Source organism: Lytechinus variegatus, chromosome 6 (genome assembly GCF_018143015.1).
Source record: "Lytechinus variegatus isolate NC3 chromosome 6, Lvar_3.0, whole genome shotgun sequence".
Lineage (NCBI taxonomy): Eukaryota > Metazoa > Echinodermata > Echinoidea > Temnopleuroida > Toxopneustidae > Lytechinus > Lytechinus variegatus.
Window position 1 is genome coordinate 31,578,275 of NC_054745.1, and position 25,296 is coordinate 31,603,570.

Below are 25,296 nucleotides of genomic sequence, written 5' to 3' on the forward strand. Positions count from 1 at the left end.
TTCTTGACGTCGGTCCAAAGATAACACAAGAGCCCGGCATATACAGTCACAGTAGGGGGCCACACACGATGGGATGCATGCGCAGCGATGAGCTCGGTTTCTGCAAAACATGCCGTCATTTTTATTCGCTTACTTTCCTTATTTCGAGGTCGATTTTCTTCGTTCGAAATTGAAAATGGACTAACATTGGATTACTGAATACAATATGCCTTTGAAAACGTGATTAAATATCGAATACAATAATTTCATTCCGAAGGTCCTACTACAGGCAGAGAAGTCTTACGTAATAGCACAGCTGTTGTTTATCTTTTGGTCCTTTGCTCAACGCTCATATAATGGCCTGTGGAGGTGAAATTGAGACAGCAGGGATTACCCCTGGATTACCTGGCCAAGCGCGGGTGATAAGGGCTTGGAAATGATATTTGGGAGATCCAAACGAAAAATGGGGTATAACACCGCAGTTTGCAATCTGAACTGCAGTCTTTATCCAAACGGGGGTTTCACGTAATGATATATGGCAAAGTCATTCTTTTATGCAGCAGAGCCCCAAAAGGTAAATTCACAGGTGCCAGTGTGCTCATAACTGTAATCTTACTCTATCTTTTCCCTGAGTCAGTAAACAAACAAGTGGAATGCCTCTGGCCGTCTCACCTGCATCACGCGGTTCAATATAGCAGCAGTGCTGACTTTGAATACTACTCTAACTCGCACAAGATGTTCAGTGATACATGGTTACTCTTATGTCCACTTTTTATGAACTAGACCAATAAACTTACAGAGATATGATGGTTATTCAACAAAAAACCCCAACATGGCCAAAGTTCATTGACCTTACATGACCTTTGACCTTGATCATGTGACCTGAAACTCGAACAGGATGTTCAGTGATACTTGATTACTCTTATGTACAAGTTTCATGAATCAGATCCATAAACTTTCAAAGTTGATGGTAATTCAACAGATACACCCAATTCGGCCAAAGTTCATTGACCTTTGACCTTGGTCATGTGACCTGAAACGCGCACAGGATGTTCAGTGATACTTGATTACTCTAATGTCCAAGTTTAATGAACTAGACCAATCAACTTTCAAAGTTATGATGGTAATTCAACAGATACCCCCGATTCGCCCAAAGTTCATTGACCCTAAATGACCTTTGACCTTAATCATGAGACCTGAAACTTGCAAAAAATTTTCAGTGATGCTTGATTACTATTATGTCCAAGTTTCATGAATCAGATCCATAAACTTTCAAAGTTATGATGGGAATTCAACAGAAATCCCCAATTCGGCCAAAGTTCATTGACCCTAAATGACCTTTGACCTTGGTCATGTGACGTGAAACTCATGCAGGATGTTCAGTGATACTTGATTAACCTTATGTCCAAGTTTCATGAACTAGGTCCATATATTTTCTAAGTTATGACGTCATTTCAAAAACTTAACCTCAGGTTAAGATTTGATGTTGACGCCGCCGCCGCCGCCGTCGGAAAAGCGGCGCCTATAGTCTCACTTTGCTTCGCAGGTGAGACAAAAACCTAGGAAATCGAAATTCTTTATTATTGGAAAGAATAAAATGAGAGGAGCAGTTTATAACAGTTTTCATCAAAATAGGTTAAAAAATAAGAGAGTTATGGAAGTTTGAATAGTCTGCTGTACTTATAATAGGGATCCTCAAATTGGCAAAAATGCTCGAAAATTGCAGTTTGTACACAATCCTCAATAATTTTTAGTTCGTAGATCAATTTTTCACGTTTTCCCATTTATCTATACTTATGATCTTCTGATTATCTCCTACAGGCCTTGCCATATATGGGATATGAATTACACTTCCCCGTGACACACGTTGCGCCAAGGAGGGAGCAAGACAATGAGGAAAATATAACAATTGGTGTATAAAGCAAATGGAGAGTTGTCCACAAAACAGTCATTTTGAGGGATGTTTGCCAATTTGAGGATTTCCCCATAGAAATAACAAGACATTTCATTTCAAAATCATATACATGTAACTCTTGTATGACTGATTTGATGAAACTTGTAGTAAGGTGCTCCTCTCATATTACTGTTTCCAATAAGATCGATTCTCACAATGGCTTTTGGTTTTCTTTAAGTGCACACCCTCAACAATGTCCTTCTAGCCACATGGCTCCAGGCCGAAACACTGGCCTTTATAGTATCTACAGCTTCACTGCGCGGTCGGCTTTCTTCGGCCTCTCTGGTTCGAAGGGTTAAGTACCGCCATCATCAACGTCTGATTTTGGTTGACTTGTTGCTGCATGATCTGTTGCTGCTGGAGCAGCTGCTGCTGCATCAGTTGCTGCTGCTCTTGATACTGCTGTTGTTGCATCTGAAACTGTTGCTGCAACCGTTGCTGCTGCTTCTGAAACTGCTGCTGCTGGTGCATCTGCTGTTCCTGCAGGATCTCGAACCTCCGGTCCTTCCTACGTTCTTCCTGTCTCCTGGTTATTTCTTCTTCCCTTTGCCAGTTTTCTTCTTTCCTCCATGGTTTCTTTTTTAACCTCTTTGGCATGACGTTGTACTTTCCACGTTTGTTGGTCGTCCTTTGCGTCGATGTCGTGCTTACTTCCGTCGCTTCATCATGGGTTCTGCTAAGGAAAATAATTTTTTTTTCTTTGAGTTCATATAAATGTAGATAAAAATTAAAAAAAATATTGGATTGGTATAGCACATGTATCCACCTTGCTAGGTGCTCAAGGCACCCTTATATAACCCCGGTTAAGCTAGTCTACCGATTCTGGTGTGCACAGCTTTTTGAGGAATTACTTCCTGCCGGTACCCATTTACCTCACCTGGGTTGAGTGCAGCACAATGTGAGAAAATGTCTTGCTGAAGGAAAACACGCCATGGTAATGTCAATAAAAAAAAAAGTAAATACATTGAAAAGACAAAGGATGTGTTAATTCAGTATAGGCAACACATGTACATAAGAATGACAGATGACTTTACCATCAATTTGTATAAATTCCAGAAATGGTATAATGGTGCAATCCTGTTTCTATAGATCTGCTTCAAGCGATAATCACGAAAACTTGGTAGATCTATATTCTCTATATCGCAGATAAATGCTATCTGAATTTAATCTATACAGTAATTACCTGTCTCCGTCCCCACCAGTAGCTTCTCAAACAAACAAATTTATCCCCAAAACTTTTGCAACTGCCCTCTTGTGAAGAATAGAACCCATACAAAAATCTATTTTCCTTCCCCCCCCCATAATTTTTTGTAATAAATGTAACCATATAACACCAAAAGATTGTGCCACAGCGTTTCATGACTCTTTTGTTCTTTGATGTGCAAATTTACAATGCCTAAGTACGCGGTTCCTGAGTATGATTTTACATTAATTAGCACAATTAGTTGATCAAAAATAAATGGTAATGATATTGGTACAAGACTGCTGAAAGACCATCAAAAGACTGTTTTCCTATAAGACCGCTGAAAGACTGTTTTCAAGAGTTTCAAAAAGTTTTTGAGATCACAGAGACCACGAGGACCACTGAAAAATCCATCAGGAATCAGAGATCTTTGAAAGTTCATTAAAAAACCAATGAAAGATCAAGCAAATTTCATGATCTTACAGCAGTCTTTTTATAGAGGTCTTGCTTTCTGTGGAATGGAGGGGGGTGTTTCAAGTATTTCTCATGTTTCTCATGAAATAATTGTCTACTGCAACTACTTTCTTTTCCCTTTATGGTTACATGTAAATTTCTTCATAAACAATAATCCCTACCTCCTTTCATCGTGTGGGTTGCTGGACACCATCTCCCACAACTCTGAAGTATCCATCGTCTGAGCCGGCACCTGCTCCTCCTCCATGTCCTTCGATAGACGCTCTCTTTCCTCTTCTAGTTGGATGAACGTCTCCACGCTCTGACGGATCGTCCGCTCCTCCTCCGTCTCCTCCACCTCAATCCAACCCTCCATCTTCTCCTTCATAGATTTTTCCCTCTGTCTCTCCATCATCCATTTGGTCCTGTCTCTGACGGCCCTCTTGTCCACCTTGTGACCTCTGATCCGCATGGCTCTCGCGACTTCCTCCCAGGCGTTGCCGCGATCCTTCGTTTTAGCCCTGTGCTGGAAGGGCTGGGTCAGGACGACCTCCCGGACGAGGTGCAAGTCGGCTTCAGTTTTCCACGCCATACTAGAAGGTTAGCAAAAAATAAGAAATAAAAAAAATGATGCATGAACTTGTCAATGAATTTCAGAACCAAAAATACATCAATAAATGCATGGCTTTCGCAATTCCCTCCCAGGCGTTGCCACATTCCTCCGTTTTAGCCCTATGCTGGAAGGGCTGGTTTAGGGCGACCTCCCGGACGAGATGAAAGGCTGCTTCTTCAATTTTCCACGCCATACTAGAGGGTGAGCAAAAAATAAGAAATAAAGCAAATTATGCATGTACTTGTTAATGAATTTCAGAACCAAAAATACATCAATAAATGCATGGCTTTCGCGATTTCCTCCCAGGCGTTGACGCATTCCTTTCATTTGAGCCCTATACTGGGAGGGGCTGGGTCAAGACGATCTCGCGGACGAGATAAAGGTCTGATTCAATTTTCCATGCCATACTAAAGGGTGAGCAAAAATGTTCCATGTTCTTGTTAACCCTAAATAGGGAGGGGGGGGCGCTGATTCAGCCGCCCCCCTTAAGATCTCGGCTGTCGATCACTCAATTGCGACGAAAATTGGCATGCACATTATCTACAAAACTATAATATCAAATTCTGTGAAAAATCTCATTGCTTATTAATCATGCTAATTTATGCGCAAAATCATAAGTTTGCTCTATTTAATAAAACAATGCTCCTAAAATGCTAATTTTTGTTCCACATACTCTAGGTATGCATCTGATCCAAATTATTTTTAAAAGAATTTCAACATCACATTTATTTTCTTATGTATTCTAATGTTTTTTTAATTTCTTATGTATTTCTCTGTTTTCGACTTTTTGTTTTTTATTGTTTTTTCAATAGAAATTGTCGAGGACTTTATTTTGACCCCAAAAAATTAATTGATTTCAAGCAGTAAAAGGAAAAATAGTGATGCACTTATGAACTTTGGCTAAAATCACTATTTGCATTGGATTTGTACACAAATTCACGTTTTTTAAGTAATTTTGGGTCTGCATACGAAATATTGCATAATTTCGAAACCGCTTACCCGGAGTCACAATTTTGGTCTCAAAAGTTGCGCGAGACTTAAAAGTAAAAAGTCAGCGAGCGACGCGGTCAAAAAATTTCAAGCGGCGGATTTATCACAAAAAATGTTGAGGGGGGGGGCTGAATCAGCCCCCTCCCCCAGTCTTTTCAGGGTTAAAGAATGGAAAATGCAACAAGGAATGCATGGTTTTCAAGAACCATTGTTCTAGCCCTAATACTGGTTGGGCCTTGACAAGACAGCCCCTATGACAAAATCGAACGTCTGTTTTCATGTTCCACATCATACTGTAGGTCATACTACATCATGACGAAAATCTTGTGTTTAAGAGCAGTATACCCCAAGTTTCCCTTATCATCAAATCTCTTCTCAAAACCCTATTGCCCTCAAGCATGAAATTTAAGTATAGAAACACCTGTTTCTTGACCTCGGTCCGAAGATAATACACCCCAGCATCAACGGTCACAGCAGGCCTGGGGGCCACACACGATGGATTGCAATGTATGTTCTGGTGATTGCATGGAGTTCCATGTATACACGCGTTGATAGAAACTTTTTTCTTCCTTTCTTTCTTTCTTTCTTTCTTTTTCTTTCTTTCTTTCTCTCTCTCTTCCTTCCTTCCTTCCTTTCTTTCGTTAAGACTGTATCGTTGCGCGAGTGAATGGCATGCATCCCATATTTTCTTGCTGTACGGACAGAAACTAGATGGGATGCATCGCGGTCCTTGCATGCTAAGCATACCGTAATTTTTATTCCGCATACTTTCCTTATTTCGAGGTCGATTTTCTTTGTTCGAAATTGAAAATGGACTAGTATTGGATGTCTGAATGTAATATGCCTTTGAAAACGTGATTAATATCGAATACAATAATTTCATTCCGAAGATCCTTCTACAGGCAGACAAGTCTTACATAATAGCACAGCTGTTGTTTATCATTTCGTCCTTGGCTCAACGCTCGTTTAGCTGGCCCGTGGTGGTGAAATCGAGACAAGGGGATTACCTGGCCAAGATGGGTTTATCGGGGTTGGAAATGAGATAAATATGCAAACGCAAAATGGGGTATGCGACCGCAGTTTGCAGTCCGAAGTGAGGTCGAGAATCAAACGGGAAATTTTCGTAATGTCTGGCGTTCACGCAATTTCTTTTTTCAGGCATATACTGGTAGGGCTTGGATAGGACGACCTCACGGATGGGATCTAATCTCAAGAGTAATTTGGGGGTGGCAGGTCACTTAACCCTAAAAAGACTGGAGGGGGGGGGGCTGATTCAGCCCCCCCCTCGACATTTTTCACGAGAAGTCCGCCGCGCGAAATTTTTTGACCGCGTCACTCACTGACTTTTTACTTTCAAGTCTCACGCAACTTTTGAGACAAAAATTGTGACCCCGGGTACGCGGTTCCAAAATTACGCAACATTTCGTAACATTTCAGACCCAAAATTACTCAAAAACGTGAATTTGTGTACAAATCCAATGCAAATAGTGTTCTTAGCCAAAATTCATATATGTATCATTATTTCTCCTTTTACTGCTTAAAATCAATTAATTTTATCTTGTTTATGGTCAAAATAAAGTCCCCGACAATTTCCATCGAAAAAACAATAAAAAACAAAAAGTCAATAAACAAAGAAATACATAAGAAATTTAGAAAACAATGGAATACATAAGAAAATGAATGTGATTTTGATTTTTATTTTAAATCAATTTCAGGGGCATTATTTTAATAATTAGATCAAAATTATGATTTTACGCATAAATTAGCATAATTAATGAGACATGAGATTTTTTGCAGTATTTGATGTTATAGTTTTGTAGATAATGCCAATGTGCCAATTTTCGTAGCGATCACGCTATCGACGGCCGAGATCATAAGGGGGGGGGGGCTGAATCAGCCCCCCCCCCCCAGTCTTCTTAGGTGTCGAAATAGCCCAGTCTATTTAGGGTTAAAGGACTTTTTGACGAAAAGAAATTTTATCATAGATACAGTGCTGTGAACTATTAAGTTATTGAGCTCTTTACACCAATGCATATAAATGATGCATGCAAATGAGTTCATTATGCGATCTATCCTCATGCAAGTTGAGGATCTGTTCAATCCCATGCACGAATCCGTTAGGCCGATTGCAATGGGCTGAGCACAGCCTCAAAGTGAGTGGATAGGTAGCATAATGGATGAATGAAGACATGCATCATTTGGTTCATACAAGGACCCTTCTAGATTGTGTTATTTGACAATATAGAAAAAGAAAAATAAAAGCAGATGGAATTAAAATATATTCTGCCTTTGTCCAACAATTCAAATTCTCTAAAAACATACATGTAATTATTTTCCCCGTGTATGAAAGCAGTTAATTTTTTTCGTTCTTCTGCGACGAGCTTTGATTCATGAATCTGAGTGCACAGACAGCCTGGTTGATGCGTCACTTTGATGAGCGCAAACACACACATACAAAATGTACATACAGTGTACACACAAAGGCTAAGTGGTACACACTGACGAAAAGAGATCAACCATGCAATGGAAAAATAAAAAATGCAAGGTCGCCATGCAATGGAAAATATAATTTGCATGCAGCACAAAATGGATCAACTTATGAATGGCTTTCAACCAATCAAAGTGCAAGAATCTAGTTTGTATGAGTTGTATAAATCCCAATGGTCCACCTACCGATTAGAATGCCTTTGAATTAGTTTCTTAGGAGCTGTACTTGGGCTGGGAGCTGTGCTTAGGCGTGGAGCTGTTCTTAGGCCTGGAACTGAACTTGGGCCTGGAACTGTGCTAGGGCCTGGAAATGAGCTTAGGTCTGGAACTGTGCTTAGCACTGGAACTGTACTTGGGCCTGGAACTGTGCTTTGGCCTGGAACTGCACTTAGGCCTGGAGCTGTACTTAGATTTCGAACTATGGTTAGCCCTGGAACTGTGCTTGGGCCTGGAACTGTACGTGGGCCTGGAACTGTACGTGGGCCTTGTACTGTGCTCAGGTCTGGCATTGTGCTAAGGACAGGAACTGAGGTTAGGACTGGAACTGGACTTGGGCTTGGACTTGGAGCTGGCTCTGGCTTTATTTCTAGAGGCTGCATATGAAAAAGTGAAATTAATCATGAAGTTTTTGACGCAAAATAGCATATATAATACGGTTGAACCAACTCTACTAGATTGTATAGGATAACATGTGACAAGGGAATTATAACAAGTGACAAGGGAATTATGGGATCCAGGACAGAGGGGAATTAAGGGGATGGAAATGGCAAGGCAAAGGGGGAAGGGCAAAGGGAGGAGGGGAAAAGGGGAATGAGAAAGGGTAACGTAGAAGAGGCAATTGGGACCTCAGTGGAATTGGGAAGGAGTAGAGGAAGAAGAAAGGGGCAAGCAAAGGGGGGATGAAAGGGGAAATAGTATTAGGGAATGGGAAAGGAAACAAAGAAAGTAAAATGTGAAATAGAGAAGGGAAAGAAGGGGAAGATGGGGAAGATTAAAGGAAGAAACGCTAAGGGAAACTTCAGGTTAAATGGAGAAGAGTAGACTTAAAGGGGCAATGGAGATTGGGAAGTGGGAAATGCAAACAAAAAAGGGGGAAATAGGAAATTTAGAAGGTAAAGAGAAAGAGGAGTGGAAAGGAAAAACAGAAGGGGCAGTAGGGAGGGAGAAATGGGAAGGGGGGATGGGAAGGGAAAAGGATTAGGAGAAGGGGCAGCCCAGGGGAATGGAAAAGTAGCAAGGAGGAGAATGTGAAAAGGGGAGGGGGGAATAATGAGGGATATTAAAGAGGGGAAGGGGTGAAGAGAATGGAGGGGAATGAAGAAAGGAACAGGTGAAAGGAGCTGTAGGAGCAATAAGGAAGGGGGAAGGGCAAATATATAGAATAAAGTGGAAAGAGGCAGGAGAAAGGGGGTAGGAGGAAGGGGGAGGGAGAAAGGGTTAGGGGGATTCAGGAAGGGGGAGAAAAGAGGGATGGGAAACGGAGAACAGGCGGAAAACGAGGGAAGGAGAGTAAGTGTAGGGATTCGTGCTTGATTGCAATGCATTATGGGATGAAAATCTAGTTCAAGAAGAGTGGCACAATCAAAGCAAGAACAGTCCCATTGAAAATGGTCTTATTTTGCTGAATATTACTCTCATATAATGGCCATAAAAATACAGATATTCAGTAGGCCTATACAATAAATTCGAAAAGAAAATGGGCAGATGCAAGACCTACAAGGTGGTCTAAGTACTTGTCTAATTACCCTCTTGTCTTATAATTGATCCTTTGGTCCAATTACCATTAAAGATAATTATACCAGTTGTTTTAACAATCTCATATTAAGTTTGAACAGGATCCGATAAAATGACCACCCAAGTGTTTGTATATGTATAAATACAAAATATGTGCCAAATTGATCTGGAAACAAATGTGTAATTGCTGAGAAATGAGAAAAAATAAGCAGACTTCCATCAAATGTAGGGTATTTTTCCAAGCAATATTAATACACTGTCCCACATATGCCTTTTTGTGTTAGTTATCATTAGAATAATCGGTTTTCAGCTAAGATTGTTATGATTTTACAAAGATAAGTTGATTTCAATGTACCTGATCTAGGTCTATGATAATTTGGTAGTAAAACCTGGATTAAAATGCTTTCTCATGAAATAATTGTTTGCTGCAATTACTTTCTTTTAAAGTCCACATATCATGCTCAATTGGTGTAAATGTCGCATAAATTCCCCCTGGTTGGCTAAAAAGGACGGGGACATAAAAAATGTGAATAAATTCAAGCAAATCACAAACATTACTTAGTATAAAAGTTGCGAATTAAAACTGAGAAGTACTCACCTACATGTAAGTGCTTGAGATTTGCCATTAAGTCCAGTGCCATCTGGTCCAATGTCTACATCGTCTATTAAACATCATTTGGTCTATTAGCGGTTTGTCTATCTGTGATTCAGCTGACGACCAATGGTCAAACTATGAACTTTTTTCCACTGATTATATCATCCAATAACCACTTTATAGTCCACAACCAATTATAATAAAGGTATATTTACCCAAGGTAGCCACTTCATTTCTGAAAACTGTTCTCCCAGCGGGCCCTGCTATTATTACCCCGGCTAAGCTGGGCTACCTATTCGGTGCACACAGCTTTTTGAGGAATTACTTCCTGCCGGTACCCATTTACTTCACCTGGGTCGAATGGAGCACAATCTGGATAAATTTATTGCCGAAGGAAATTACGCCATGGCTGGGATTTGAACCCACGACCCGCTGTTCCACAGTCCAGAGACCGATCAACTGGGCCATGATGCTCTACAACCAATGCATGACTCACTCCCTGAACACTATTTTCCCCCAATTTACACATGAACTTTAAACATTAGGTCTACTTAGCACTTGGTCTTGATTGCTTGGTCCATAAACCATTTTGGCTTCATTAAATTCCGTCCAATACCACATGGACTAATTACCACTTGGTCCAATTACCAGAATGTCCTGAAGATCACTGTTTTGGTCATTTGGCCTACATGTACATTTATCAAGTATAAATTTCATATTCAATTGGTTACATTGGCAAATCTATTTCCCTAGTCCAAGCTAGACAGACAAGTCTCACGTTGTGGATTAAGCTAAAATTTCAGTGAAAAAATGCTCATTAAGACATTTTCATGCCTACTGTTACTGTACTAGCCAGTATCACTGGTGTGTACAAAGTTGCTGCGTCCAGAAAAACGGCAATTCCATAAAATGAAACTTTTTTGTACGTCCAGCCCCAAGTTTTCTCATATCTTCCTTCACTTCATAAACTAACCAGGTCATGGTCATTTGAGAGCATTATAGAGTGTCAAAAGAACAAGTAATCAAAGACAGTCCAGATTTCATGAAGGTCCCACATATAGGGGGCCAAACATACATATTATATGGAATAGCCCTGAATGAAAATTGGAAGTAATGTAATGTATGTATATATCAGAACCTGCCAAGAAATCCCCCCCCCCCCCCAGTCTGGATGACTCTCCCCTTTCCATGTAGTTATCCAAATTTTATAGACCAAACAGCAATTGAATATCCACTTTGTTTGGCATATGTAGCTCCCTCTCGTTTTTTGTCTGAAATTCCTTTTGTCTTTCTATTTTCCTATCGAAGAGTTTAGATACCTTCTTTGTGGTAACACTATGTATAGATATCGTAGACTATTATTAACATCATCATCTACTGGGGCTGGTTTCATTAAACTTGCAGTAATAACAAATTTGCAATAACAGTTAAAAGCTACTGAAATCATTCAATCTGATTGGCTGATACTGAACTAGGGAATGAGCATATGCTTATGAAACAGGACCCAGATGATTGGACTGAGTGTTAAATAGACCACGTAGCAATTGGACTATTTGATCATCGGACCAAAATATTGCAGTCCATATGAAATATGAATGGACAGAAATAAAGACCAATATGTGTGGCCACTGGACAAATTGGTTTAGGGCTGAATGATGAATAAACCTAATGGCAGATTGGCAAGTTCACCAAATGGTATTTGACTATGGCTTAGGGAATAAATATTAATAGACCACATACCAATCAGACATGATGGGGTCAAACAAAATGCTCATAGACCAACATGTAAATGGTTATTCGACTAAAACAGTGGATGGGTGATATTGGACAAACTGGTAATAGACCAAATTATATTGGATGGCTTGGGCATTAGACCAAATGGCACTGGACCAAACAACTCAATAAACCATTTATTTTTAGACTCTACTTCGGTGCAAGTAGCAAAAATTTTCAATATGAATACAATGTATTGATTATCTTTAACCTAAATGTCATGTACTGTATATCTGTCCGAATGTTACCAGCTGATTTCCAACAATGGGAAATGCTGAAGATAAATGATTCGATGACATTTGCTCTGGCGACAACTGCCCCGCTCTAAATTCCACAGAGTAGGCCAATGGCCAACTTCAATACTGGGTTTGATACTATACCCTACCTCAACCTAAACATATATGTAATACATGTATAAAACCCTTCTGCAACTTTTTGCCCTTAACCCTACATTCTTAGATAAAATGAAGACAGGAGCAATTGTCGCAGAAGCAAATGTCCTTTCACAGGATGAACGTGTATCATCTGTCCAATTGTTCTTAACACTATTAAAACCAAACATGCATGGGCGGAAATCTGTCCCCAATGGTAGGGGGACCAGGGCCTAGAAAATTTGACGAGCAAAAAAAAAATTAAAATAATAAAAAAAGGGCTTTCACCCAAAATATACGGTCATTTAGTCCAAAATAAATACATTATTTGGATTGTGAAGTGATGTATTTTTCTTTATCAAAAACGACCAAAAATAGTAGGGGGGCATTTGATATTGTGTCCCCCCTACTATCTTTGGTAGGGGGACACATCCCCCTGGAATTTCCGTCCATGCATACATGTACACGTATCATCTCTCACATTGTACTTAACACTAAAACCAAGAGATCGCCCTGTCATATTATACAAGTCACGTAGACAATGTGCAGTGCAGAAATTTTTATTTTTTTCAGAATTGTTAAAGGAGAATGAAACTTTTAGAACAAGAAAGCTTGTGTGAAAACAGAAAATCAAAGAAACAGATCAGCAAAAGTTTGAGAAGAATCGGACAAATAATGAGAAAGTTATGAGCATTTGAATATTGCGATCACTATGGAGATCCTCACATTGGCAATGCGACAAAGATGTTTGATGTCACCTGTGAAGAACTCCACCCTTAACTTCTATGAGTATATATTTCACTTTAATTGCCACTTTTATTCATGTATTCTTTCTATAGGAGGGCATGTAATAGAGAGTTTTAAAGAATACCCCATGGATATTAAGAATTTGTTTCACCATATTAAAGCAAAAAGAGACATTTTTGGGGTATCTGGTAGTCAATCAAAGGGAAAGTTGTTCACAATTGACAGAACACATGTACATGTACCTTGTTGTATTGCCAAAAGGAGGATCTCCATAGCATTAGTGATTGAAATTTTCAAATGCTCATAACTTTCTCATTATTTGTCTGATTTTTCTCAAACTTTCGTTGAGCTGGGTTTTTTTATTTTTCTGTTTAGACAAAAGCCTATTTATTCCAGAGGTTTCATTCCCCTTTAAATATCAGCACATTCAAAAAAAGAATACACGCACAGCGGTTCATACTCTTTCAAAGAATGCATCACATTAAAACCAAAAGCTACGATGCCTCTATGCATTTTAGTGATAAACGTAGATCTCCACTTTTATGAAATTATCAGTCTCCTACACAGGAGTTTTTTGTCCATTTATACGTTTCCACACTATGCCCGTATTCTGAAGTCGGGTTTAATTCAAACTCAGGTTTTAAGTTGTGGTTTAACTATGGAAAGCCGGTTGTTACATAAATCTCTTAAGCAAGGTTTCCACTTTGACGAGTTAACATCGCGAGTTATGGCGAGTTATAGCGAGGTGCCAAAATGAGGCACTCGCGATAACTCGCATAAAGCTCACCATGAAACTCGGGATAACTCGCGACAACTCGGCATGACTCGGCGGAGCTCGTTCAAGCTCGGGACAACTCTCCTTGAAGTCGTGAGCAGTTTCAAAATTTTTGAACATGTTCAAAAATTTTGCTAACTCGTTGTAACTCGTGCTGAACTGACCTCAACTCGTTGTATACTCGCAGTACTCGTAATAACTCGTAAGAAGCTCGAGATAAACTCACAAAAACTCGTTATAACTCGCCACATCTGAGTATACGCGAGTGCGTTACGAGTTTTCAAGAGCGAGATACGAGCATTGCGATCGTTTTACGAGTCAAGTGGAGGTGCCCACGAGATTAGCGCGACTTTAGATCGAGCACCCCGAGTTACAGCGAGTTTCGTATGAGTTTATTCCGAGTGCGTGGCAAGGGCTCAGAGGCATGCCAGCTGAATGATAAATGTCCAGTGATCTATATTTTCCCCACATATAAACCCCTCAAAAAAAGTTTGGAAATCTGAGTTTGGCCATTAATTTCTCCCAACTCCAAAATTTACACATTGCATATTTGACATCATTTAAAAGGTCATTCGATTTTCTTTACAATGATACCATGCTTGTTATGATCATGTCATCACGAAAAGAGCAGGATTCAAAGTGTTGGATGAAGTTTGAATTGAAAAGCTGCAAAACGAGCAAAAAAGTTTGGAAATCTGAGTTTGGCCATTAATTTCTCCCGACTCCAAATTTTACACAATGCATATTTGATATCTTTCAAAAGATCATTTGATTCCCTTTAAAATGATCCCATGCTTGTTATGATCATGTCATAAAAAAGAGCAAAATTGAAAAGTGTTGGATGAGGTCTGAAGTAAAAAGCTGCAAAACGAGCAGAAATAATCATGGAGGGTCAATACAGAACATGATTCTTTTGTCTGTGTCAATACAGATGAAAGTCCATTGGCCCTGCTTTTTCATTTCATAATGTTTTCTTGTGGTTTATGTTTGTTTGTTGTGTGTTTGCTTGTGCAGAGGTATGTTTGATTCCATTTGAATGTTGATGATAAGGTGCATGAAAACAATTGCTGAGAATCTCACTCATCATCATGGATGAAAAGAACAGTGACTTTCAATATTATGTCATTTTGCAAATTTTGAATTTTGACCTTGCCCCACATTTCAAGGCACTGCACCTCCATGTGAGCCAAAATCACATCATGGAAAGTATTATTTTAAAGAAAATTAAATGAACTATTCATTGATATTTACTAAGACCGAGGCGAGATTACCGATCAAACTCAAAAGAAACCGCTTAAAAAACTCACTCATCACCACGGAAAAAGGAACAGTGACTTTCATTATTGTGTCACTTTGCAACTTAATTTTTGAATTTTGACCTTGCCACACATTTCAAGGCACTGCACCTCCACGTGAACCATAATCATATAATGTAGGGTATCATTTTAAAGAAAATTAGATGATCTAATCATTGATATTAATAACAATTGATATTTATTGAAACCAAGGAGGGAGTTTATTTTAAAGTGAACATTTTAACTGACCCACGCAATGTACAATTACTTTTAAAAAGGCTGTTGCCACTGCATTATTACAACTTTAAACAAATAAGGAGAGAAATATGCCTCGATCCAAAAGATCCAAGAGTTGTGGCCATTCAGGTAGGGCAAACAGCGAAAGAAGATGACATTCAAACAAGGGTAGAAGAAGTGCAGGAAGAGACAATTGAAACGGAAGAAAAGTTCAATGACGAGCAGAGCCAAGGTAAAAGAACAAGACATCAAACTAGACAAGGTCCAAGTGGAGCGCCTCTGGCAGTCTAACCTGCATCACGCTATCCAATATAGTAGCAGTGCTGACTTTGAAAACTACTATAAAATAATTATTCACAAAAACACCATTCATACAATGATACAATACTACGTTCATTGACAATAAATGACATTTGACCTTGATCATGTGACCTAAGACTTCAGTTGTCAGTGATACTTGATTACCCTATATCCACATTTTATAAACTGTATCTAAACTTTGAAAGTTATGACAGCAATATAGTATTAATCTCCAAAATGGCCAAAGTTCAATAACCTTAAATGACCTTTGACTTTGGTCATGTGACCTGAAACTGGCATGAGATGTTCGGTGATACTTGACTACTTTAATATCCAAGTTGATGAATCATATCCATAAGCTTTCAAAGTTATGATGGTAATTCCACAAATACCCCCAACATGGCCAAAGTTCGTTGACCTTAAATGACCTTTGACCGTCGTGTGACCTGAAACTCTCACAGGATGTTCAGTAATACTTGATTACTCTTATATCCAAGTTTTATGAATCGGATCTATAAACTTTCTAAGTTATGATGGTAATTCAACAGATCACCCGAACATCACTAAAGTTCATTGACCTTTAACCTTGGACATGTGACCTGAAATTTGCACAGGATGTTTAGTGATACCTGGGGAGCGTTTCATGAAAGGACTTGTCAGGCGTTTTATCCGACAAGTCCCATTTTATCCGACAGTTACCATAGGAACAGTGCCTCCCAGCCAATCAACATCAGGGAAAGATGTCAGACCTGACAACTTGTCGGACAAAAATGTTGATGAAACGCTCCCCAGATTACTCTTATGTTCAAGTTTCATGAATCAGATTCATAAACTTTCAAAGTTATAATGTTAATTTAACAAATACCCCAATTAGCCAAAGTCCATTGACCCTAATTGAACTTTGACCTTAGTCATGTGACTTGAAACTCAAGCAGGATGTTATGTCCACGTTTCATGAACTAGGTTCATATATATTCTAAGTTATGATGACATTTCAAAAACTGAACCGTAGGTTAAGATTTTGATGTTGATTCCCTAAACATGGTCTAAGTTCATTGACCACAAATGACCTCTGACCTTGGTCTTGTGACCTGAAACTCAAGGAGGATGTTCAGTAATGCTTGATAAACCTTATGGTCAAGTTTTATGAACTAGGTCCATATACTTTCTAAGTTATGATGCCATTTAATTTCAAAAACTTAACCTTCGGTTAAGATTTGGTGTTGACGCCACCGCCGCCGGCATCCATCTTTGAGTGCCAAAAAATGTGCATATCTCGTCCCTTGGTCGTATGAAACTCTTATCACTCGTAACAAAATCTTGATAACTCGTTCATAGCTCGCTTTAAGTCGTATAAAGGTCACTGCAACTCGTACTAAGCTCGGCCTGACTCATTTCGCGCTCGGTTCACTCGTACAGCGAGCGTAGTGAACTCGATGTTGAGTCTTTTGTCACTGAAGCAAATTCCAGGAAAAAATGTAAATTTCACGCGAGCTTGTGCGAGCTAAGGCGAGTTAGAGCTCGCGCAGCTCGCGTATGACTCGCAACTCCAACTCGCCAAAGTGGAAACCTTGCTTTACAGTAGAGGGTCAATGTATCAGCTCATTTGACTCCCAAAACCTCATTAACTGCCTAGGAAGGATAAGTATGAAAGTTGTCTTCACCATTAGAGAATTAGTAAAGAGCACAGTAAACATGAGAAGCAATCACTGTAAACAAACGTTTGGCTTCCCATAATTTTAGCACAGAGCTGGACCATGGTCTAAGTTAAACCCGACTTCAGAATATGGGCCTTTGCCTCTTCAAGAAGACTATCTGGCATTGACAAAGACATCTTCCTTTCTCTTCCTGTCAGCACCTCAAACTGATAAAATTAACACTGCCAGGACGTGGAGAATTAAGCATTGCTCAGCTTACATACGGGACAATTATAATCCACGCTAAACTACCACCACCACCACAGCCTTTGCCCTGTCAATATCAGACACAGAAGTAGACATACCTTCAGAGCTTGTGTCCTTTCATTGGAAATACGATCCTTCTCCGATTCCAGTCGATAGATGGAGTCCTTCAACTCCGTGATCGTTTGGATGGAATGCAGAAGAATGTCTTTGATGGCCTCAGGCGGTGAGCTGACAGCCTGCAGCATGACCTTGCCAATTTGAAACTGTTCAATGAAATTGATTTCATATTATCAATAAGGTAGGCATTTAACACCTAACTCCAGCAGGAACCAGCCAAATGCTGCATCAATGCCAAATTGGTATATACATGTATAAAACCTATTACAAAGGAAACATTTCGCATTTAGGTTTTACCTGTCTGTCATGGTGGCTGAGTTCAGACGGACCTGCCAACCTCTGGGAATGAAAAACGTGTTTTCTGTGATAAAAAAAGTGTATTTTTCCCCCCAAAAAATGTATTTCATAATAAAATGTGTGGTGTGCACGCTGAAGCTGCATGCAAGCTAAATTGCCCACTGCTCTTGCAGATCAAAAAAAAAAAACATTGAAACGTTGAGTATATATCCCACCCTGGTTTTAACAAAATGATTGAAAAAAAAAGTTACCTGAAATTACATTGATCCATTAACCAAATTTGTGTACGTTTTATGAAATAGAGACATATAGAGATGATTTTTCTCAAATTACGATTTTGTATTGAAAAAAAAGCTTAAAGGTACACAGTGAGGGAGAGAGCTCAACCCTGCAATGGATATATAAAAAAGAATCTCCTCTTTCATCTGGCACTACTTAGATTATTCCGCATTCACACATGAGTGAGCAAAAACAATTCAAAGAAAGGATGCCAAAATCTCATTTGGCGGGGTGTATCTAAATTTCAAACAGAAAGTCACATGACTAAAAAGTTCAATAGATCTGCTCTTTTATTTGATACCTTAATCACAAAAAATGGTCAAGAAGTAAAAAAGTTATGATCCCTCGAAACAATCCTTGTATTTACATAATTTCATTAAAATAAACGCGTTTTCTCCAGTTTCCCACAGAAGCAATCGCACAGTAACAACAGAGTTCATGCATGGGTGATCGTCAACAAAACGGAGCGTCGAGTGAGTTTGAACGCCAGCCTGTAAAACCTCTTCATTTTATGAAATTATTGAAATTCAAGCCTTATTTCAAATAACCAGAACTTTGTTATTCCATAACCATTTTCTGTAATTGAGGTATCAAAATAAAGAGCAGATATTGAACTTTTTAAAAATGTGGTTTTCTTTTAAAAACCCAGATACGGCCCGCCAAGTAACTTTTTGGAATCCCCTTTTCGAATTGTCTTTGCTCACTCATGCCTGAATGAGAAATAATATAAGTAATTCCAGATGAAAGAGGAGATTCCAAGCTTAAAATGGTAGGTCATTTGTCTATTGTATTTGTGATTAAGTTATGATAAATCATCGATAAATCTCGGTTTCGTTTTTTGTGGGACGCACTGTACGTTTTCAGATATCTACTAATACTACGGAGAATACATTGAACTATGGTTGTATTTGTATAGAGAAACTAAACTGTTTTGAGAGGAAAAAATAACTGTTTTGCTAGTACTTTGTAACATAATTATTGCGGTTTACATACATTGAGTAATCAATTAGCATGTTATCATTAAAGTGAGCCTAAATTACTAGACTACACTAGGATTATGGGTAGGAAACTGGCCAGGTATGAGTAGTTGAGGACTCGAGATGGCGCTGTTGGTTCGTATCTCCTTTAATGAGTGATCATACATGAACATGATAAAACTCAAATCAATTTTTATAAATTAGCTGGACAATCAATCGATAGCTTCATGTTACGAGCCCCAGTGGCATTCCATATTACCTTCACAGATGAAACGACTTTCTTCCACGACAGCTCAACATTGTTTTTCAATGATATGATCTGATTTTAAAAGAAAAACAAACAATGAAATGAAATGTATGAAATTGAAAGAAAAACAAAATACTAAAAAAAATAAATTGCAATTTACACTTATTGGAAAACTATCATCATTGGTACGTATTCATGGTAAAACTATATGATTACAAAGCCTTGTATTTATAAACAAAAATTCTTTCAAATAAAGTCAATTGTTTATTGAACTTGTGAGAAAGATGACATTATTTTGTATGCTTTTGGATTTCATTTTTTTTTGTATTTAGGGAGAATGCCCATAAACCACTATATTTTAATCTTGTCTGAAAAAAATGCTCAATATGCCGTAATAAATCTCTTATAATCTCCCACCCCCACCCCTCCCCCCTTGTTTCTGTTTTCATAAACATTTGCTATAGCTCAAAGGGTTAATTTCAACAAGTGTTTACACCGTATGGTTCTTTCGATCAGGTTAGGGCCATATACATGTACATGTAAATCATAAAAAGAGATGATTAATTTAGATGTGGCTAAGTTTTGATATGCCAATATAAACAAGGTCTCATACAAAAATCCGGGTTTGAGTGTGATTATTTTTTTCTTTAATGGAATCATTGCAATTCATATTTGTTGTTGTTGTTTTTTATTAACAACGCTACATGGACATATTTCCCTTGCAGACATACAGTATGTGAGACACATTTGTTGTTTTTATCAAGTTCTGGTATACATGTTTATCAGCAAAAAAATTACCCTATACCAGGTAGAATGACCCATATGAAATCAACGAGAACAAATAAATGGGTACCTGGCAGGTATTTATTCCTTGCAATGCTTCCATGCGGTAAAAGGCATCAGAACTAGAGCCAAGTAATTTAATCAAAGTTCTTTGGAAGTGCACAGGGATGTTCATGTTATATTATAATTTTATATGCTCTCTACAAGAATTTTATTATTTTAAAGGGGAATCCAACCCAAATAAAAACTTGTTTTTATAAGAAAAAGAAAAATCAGACAAGTTGATAGGTGAAGGTTTGAATATTGGACAAACAACAAGAAAGTTATGAACTTTTAAGTTGTAAATATTGGTGATCACTTTACCCATGGAGACTTCAAATTGGCAGCATATGTGATGTCATAGCACTGTAAGGCAAGGACTACTCTTCCTTGGACTCCAATACATATTATGGCTAATTTGTCAATTTTCCCAAAAGTTTTATTTCAAATTATATTTTTCTTTCATGAGGACATAAAACAATATACTACCTGGGTTATATTTAGATTACTGCCCCGGGGGAATGGGTACTTAGGAGAAAACCACAAATCCCTGATAATAAAGTACATGGCCTATGGGAAAGTTGTCCTTGCCCCTTGTCAATAATGATGATTTAATTACCCAGTTGCCAATTTGGAATCTACATAGTATTAGTGATTTCAATTTTAAAGTAGCTATAACTTTCTTACTGCTTGGCCGATTTCTTTCAAACTTTCACCATTCTGTTTAATTTATTTTTCTCCTTCCCAACACAACTGTTTAAGGCCAAGGCTGGATTCCCCTTTAATTATTATTACTATCATCATTATTATCATTCTTTTATCATTATTATTATTATTAGTATTATTATTTAAATGATCTTAATCATCATTATCATCATCATTATCATGATTATCACCTCCATCATCATCATCATTATTATTCTATTATTATTATTATCATTATTATTATTACTTATAGTATCATGACTATTATCAAGGTGTACATAACTTACCACTCAACTGGTATTCAAAATTTATTACACCCATGTTTTGTCGGGTCATCATCATCATAATTATTATCATCATCCCAAACATCATTCCCATCATCATCATCATGATTATTACTAATTAGAAATGTTCATATTATTATTAATATCAATAATATTATTATTAATATTATTAGTAGTAGCAGTAATGGTAATATTAGTAGAAGTAGTAGTAGTAGTAGTAGTAGTAGTAGTAGTAGAAGTGTTAGTAGTAGTAGTAGTAGTAGTAGTAGTAGAAGTAGTAGTAGTAGTAGTAGTAGTAGTAGTAGTAGTAGTAGTAGTAGTAGTAGAAGTAGTAGTAGTAGTAGTAGTAGTAGTAGTAGTAGTAGTAGTAGTAGTAGAAGTAGAAGAAGTAGAAGAAGTAGAAGAAGTAGAAGTAGCAGTAGTAGTAGTAGTAGTAGTAGTAGTAGTAGTAGAAGTAGTAGTAGTAGTAGTAGTATTAGTAGTAGTAGTAGGAGTAGTAGTAGTAGTAGTAGTAGTAGTAGTAGAAGTAGTAGTAGTAGAAGTAGTAGTAGTAGTAGGAGTAGTAGTAGTAGTAGTAGTAGTAGTAGTAGTAGTAGTAGTAGTAGTAGTAGTAGTAGTAGTAGTAGTAGTAGCAGCAGTAGTTGTAAGAGTATTTATTCATTATTATTATCTATTATTGTTACAAATATGATAACAATGAATGGTAATGCCCAATCACTCACCTGATATTCAAAATTGATTGCACCCATGTTTTGTCGGGTCAGCCCTTTACGGGTTAGATCAATCAGCTCCTGTTCGTCTAGGTCAATGCGCTTTGCATTTTCTTTTGTGTCTCCAACTACACAGTGTACAAAAAAAAATTTAAGTGTAATTTATTTATCTCAAAGGCAGGGTGCTACATGTACATTCATGTATGCACTTGCCCGAGGCAAGTAAAAGTTAGAGTCAGGCAAGTGTTTTGAAGAAAATACCAAAACTACTTGCCCAAATTGGGCAAGCAAAATTCTCACAGTAGAAAAACCAAAATTAGGGCCGATATATGATATGATATTGACCCTAATTTTGGTCATGGCAGGCAAGATAAAATCACTTTTGAAAAAAAAAAATGCAATAACAAGGTAGATCAGTTCATGTCAAAAGAGAGATAAGAGTCAATGGTTTATAAAACCACAAAATTTTCTTTTGAAGAGGTAAAACTTTTTATTGGAGTAGATGGGAGAGTAGACCTTGCTTTATATCACTGTGACATCACAAATGTGGCTAATTTGAAGTGTCGATGCATACAGTGTTAACCCATTTTTTACAACTTTTGAAAATTCATCACTTTTTCATAGTTTGTCTAATTTTGTCAAAACTTTCACCAAGTACTTGTCCGATTTTTTCTTCTTCCGATATAAACAAAATTTTATTTGGGTTGGATTCCTGTTCAAGGCCTTCAAGATGTCAGGTGGGTGTTTCATAAAGCTGTTCGTAAGTTAAGAACGACTGGTGATCCTTTCTTGTGGTAAATGATATGTTCACTGATGATGGTTAAGCACGTAAGAAAGGATCACCAGTCATTCTTAAAGTTGCTCTTAACTTACGAACAGCTTTATGAAACGGCCCCCAGGTCTATATGGCTCCACTTACACGTTCCTGTCCATGCTTTTAGTGAACTTCCTTCAATAAGCGTCACACCAATGCTAAAGTCTTGATTCCTTGAGGCTGGAGGGATGCTCGTGCTCAAGAAGTATACCTCGTTCCCGACGTTAATGTTGCACAATGATTTCTCCATATCTGCTCCTACATTTAATGTAAAAGAAAAGAAATAGAAAAGTGAAGAATTTTCATCCAATAACTAACAGATGACGAAGCTATGACATCAATAATATTGATATAAACTGTAAACTTTTCAGAGTTGCTACATAACTTTTTAGAAGCACTTGCCCAGTCAGGCAAGTACTTTTTCAAATACTTGCCCAAAAATCTATTTTACTTGCCCGAAAAAAATCCTTGAAAAAAGTACAATCTCTTCAAAAGAAAATTTTGCGGTTTTATAAACCATTGTTCTTTTCTCTCTTTTGACATGAACTGATCTACCTGCCATGACCACAATACACATCATATCGACCCTAATTTTCGTGATTATACTGTGAGAATTTTGTTTGCCAAATTCGGGCAAGTAGTTTTGGTCTCTACTTCAAGACACTTGCCCGACACTAACTCTAACTTGCCCCGGGCAATCGGGCAAGTGCTTACATTTGTAAGTAGCACCCTGCTTTTGCAAATTCTGCGGTGATTTTCTTGTTAACCCAATACATTGCAAACAAACTAGCCTACTGCCTATATGTGGCAGGCTACTAGCTAGGCATGGAGGACAGCAGATTCTCTATGGTGCAAACAACCTCACATGATAAACAGTTTTTCCACCAAAATATTCACGAAATCGGCAGGAAATTTTTTATAAATATCTTATGGATTCTCAGATTACTGATTTGGTGATGTAATCGAAGGAACAAGTTGTTGAGTTTTCATAACTAGATCTAGTTGTTTGAGCTTTGGATTTGAGACAGTTTGTTGCGATCGATGCGAACATGTAATGGGATGAGAGATGCATGTGTGATGTCACGATGTTTCACCTAATTTTTAAGTTTGACAATGTTTCACGTTGATATTTTATTCATTTCTAAAACATTCTAGTTTTCTAAAGTTTTAAAAATACATTCAAAAAATCAAAATATCATTAAGATTTTTGTTAGATTAGATTTTTTGTTTGCTTGAAGTTTGAACTTTTTTTCTCTTTTTTCTACCCTTCTTTCTCCATCCTTCTGTCTTTCCTGCTGGTCTTTTTACTTGTTCTGTTTATCATTTTCATATCCTTCTTTCCTGATCCTTTCTTTCTCTGTTCATCGTTGTTTCTTTTATTTCTCTTTCCTTCTTTTTTAAATTTCCTTTTTCATTTCCTTAATTTTTCTTTCCTTATACTTTTCTTTGCTTGGCCTTCTCCCTTCCTTTCCTTTTTCTTGTTGTTCTTTCTCTCTTTCCATTTTATGTTCTTATTCTCTCCTCCCTCTCTTTCATCCTTTTTTCATTCTTTTTTTTTCCTTTAAATTTGCCCCTATTCTTTCTTTCCCTTACTTTCTTCCTTCCCGTTTTCCGACACTTAATTTCAGTGTGGCTGCGAGTGCAGTGACTGAGTGAGCAAAGTTACGTTTAGATCTACACCTTACGCAAAAATAAGTACGTGGGACACAGTAACACTCAGACACCGAGTTTATCGACTCTAAAACTAAAAGTTCACTGATTTATGTAACCATTCCACTAGCACTGCATACGGAAAATAATGGCGACCATCATTCCAATATCTTATAATATCCAAATTCAAAGGCAAAGATATAATTGGAAACTGTGCTTACCAGCACTGCAACAGCAACGAACCGTTCGTCCCCATCAAAAGTTGCGTCGTCGTTGTGTACTGTGGTCTTAGACGGTACGGTCGACTCGAACACACATGCTATCGCTAGCCTACACACATAATATGAGGCGGACGGCCGGCCGGCAGAAGCTAGGTAGCTCAGCGCTATAGCTGCGTACTGTACCGTACAGAACACAAAAGTATTTTGCCAGTATTTATTGTCAAATGCCAGTCGTGCATGACAAAAAAACAGCAAAAGGTCTTTGTCGAAAATTGGTGAATCGAAACAACAGTACTTACCGTAAGTCTTTGCTCTGAGCAAACGATTTGCATTCATTTTATCATGCAGCTCTGAAACTGAGGACAAAACTGCTATTCCAGTTCACAATCCCAGAAGGAAAAACCAGTTAGACTCCAGTATTTTTTTTTTACTGGTTTCCAGTATATTTTTACTGGGCCAGTTGATTTTTGACTGGACCAGTAAAAATCAACTGGAGACCAGTTCCAACAATTGCATTCCAGTTGAAGCAATTAGTAATACCAGTTAAATTGTTTTTCATTAAACTGATGTTACTGGTCCAATAAATGGTTTCCAGTAGATTTTTACTGGTTTCCAGTAAATGTTTACTTGACCAGTTGATTTTTAACTGTACCAGTAAAAATGAATTGGAGACCAATTCATACAATTGCTTCTGGTTACTGGTCCAATAAATAATGACTTTCAAGTCAGATCATTTAATAAATTATGAAAAATGAATCTTACAATAAAGTTATTATCGTTATC

At 37.9% G+C, this 25,296-nt stretch overlaps 1 protein-coding gene across 2 annotated transcripts; it reads right to left on the reverse strand.

Moving 5' to 3' along the window:
- Window positions 1-1,738: 1,738 nt before the first annotated feature.
- On the reverse strand, window positions 1,739-24,576 carry LOC121417368 (anti-sigma-I factor RsgI2-like). 2 transcript variants are annotated; one of them, XM_041611055.1, is made up of 9 exons: window positions 24,514-24,576; window positions 22,748-22,900; window positions 21,841-21,956; window positions 19,320-19,379; window positions 17,489-17,653; window positions 8,126-8,252; window positions 7,846-8,089; window positions 3,752-4,162; window positions 1,739-2,606 (listed from the first exon to the last, which is right to left on the reverse strand). In XM_041611055.1, exons 2-9 carry the CDS (start codon window positions 22,890-22,892, stop codon window positions 2,186-2,188), a joined length of 1,689 nt encoding a protein of 562 aa, XP_041466989.1. In that variant the 5' UTR covers window positions 22,893-22,900; window positions 24,514-24,576; the 3' UTR covers window positions 1,739-2,185. The 2 variants fall into 2 exon arrangements, with proteins under 2 accessions (XP_041466989.1, XP_041466988.1); XM_041611054.1 differs by having other exon boundaries at window positions 7,846-8,252.
- Between the last annotated feature and the right edge of the window lie 720 nt (window positions 24,577-25,296).

Bases quoted from the DNA above. Each gene is read 5' to 3' on its own strand.
- LOC121417368 (XM_041611054.1), bottom strand. From the start codon at position 22,892: ATGGAGAAATCATTGTGCAACATTAACGTCGGGAACGAGGTATACTTC. The intron at 21,957-22,747 runs GTAAGTGGAGCC...TACACTGTGTAG, and splicing joins AAAAGCATGGACAGGAACGT to TTGGAGACACAAAAGAAAAT. The intron at 2,607-3,751 runs GTAGGGATTATT...TTTCCTTAGCAG, and splicing joins AACCCACACGATGAAAGGAG to AACCCATGATGAAGCGACGG.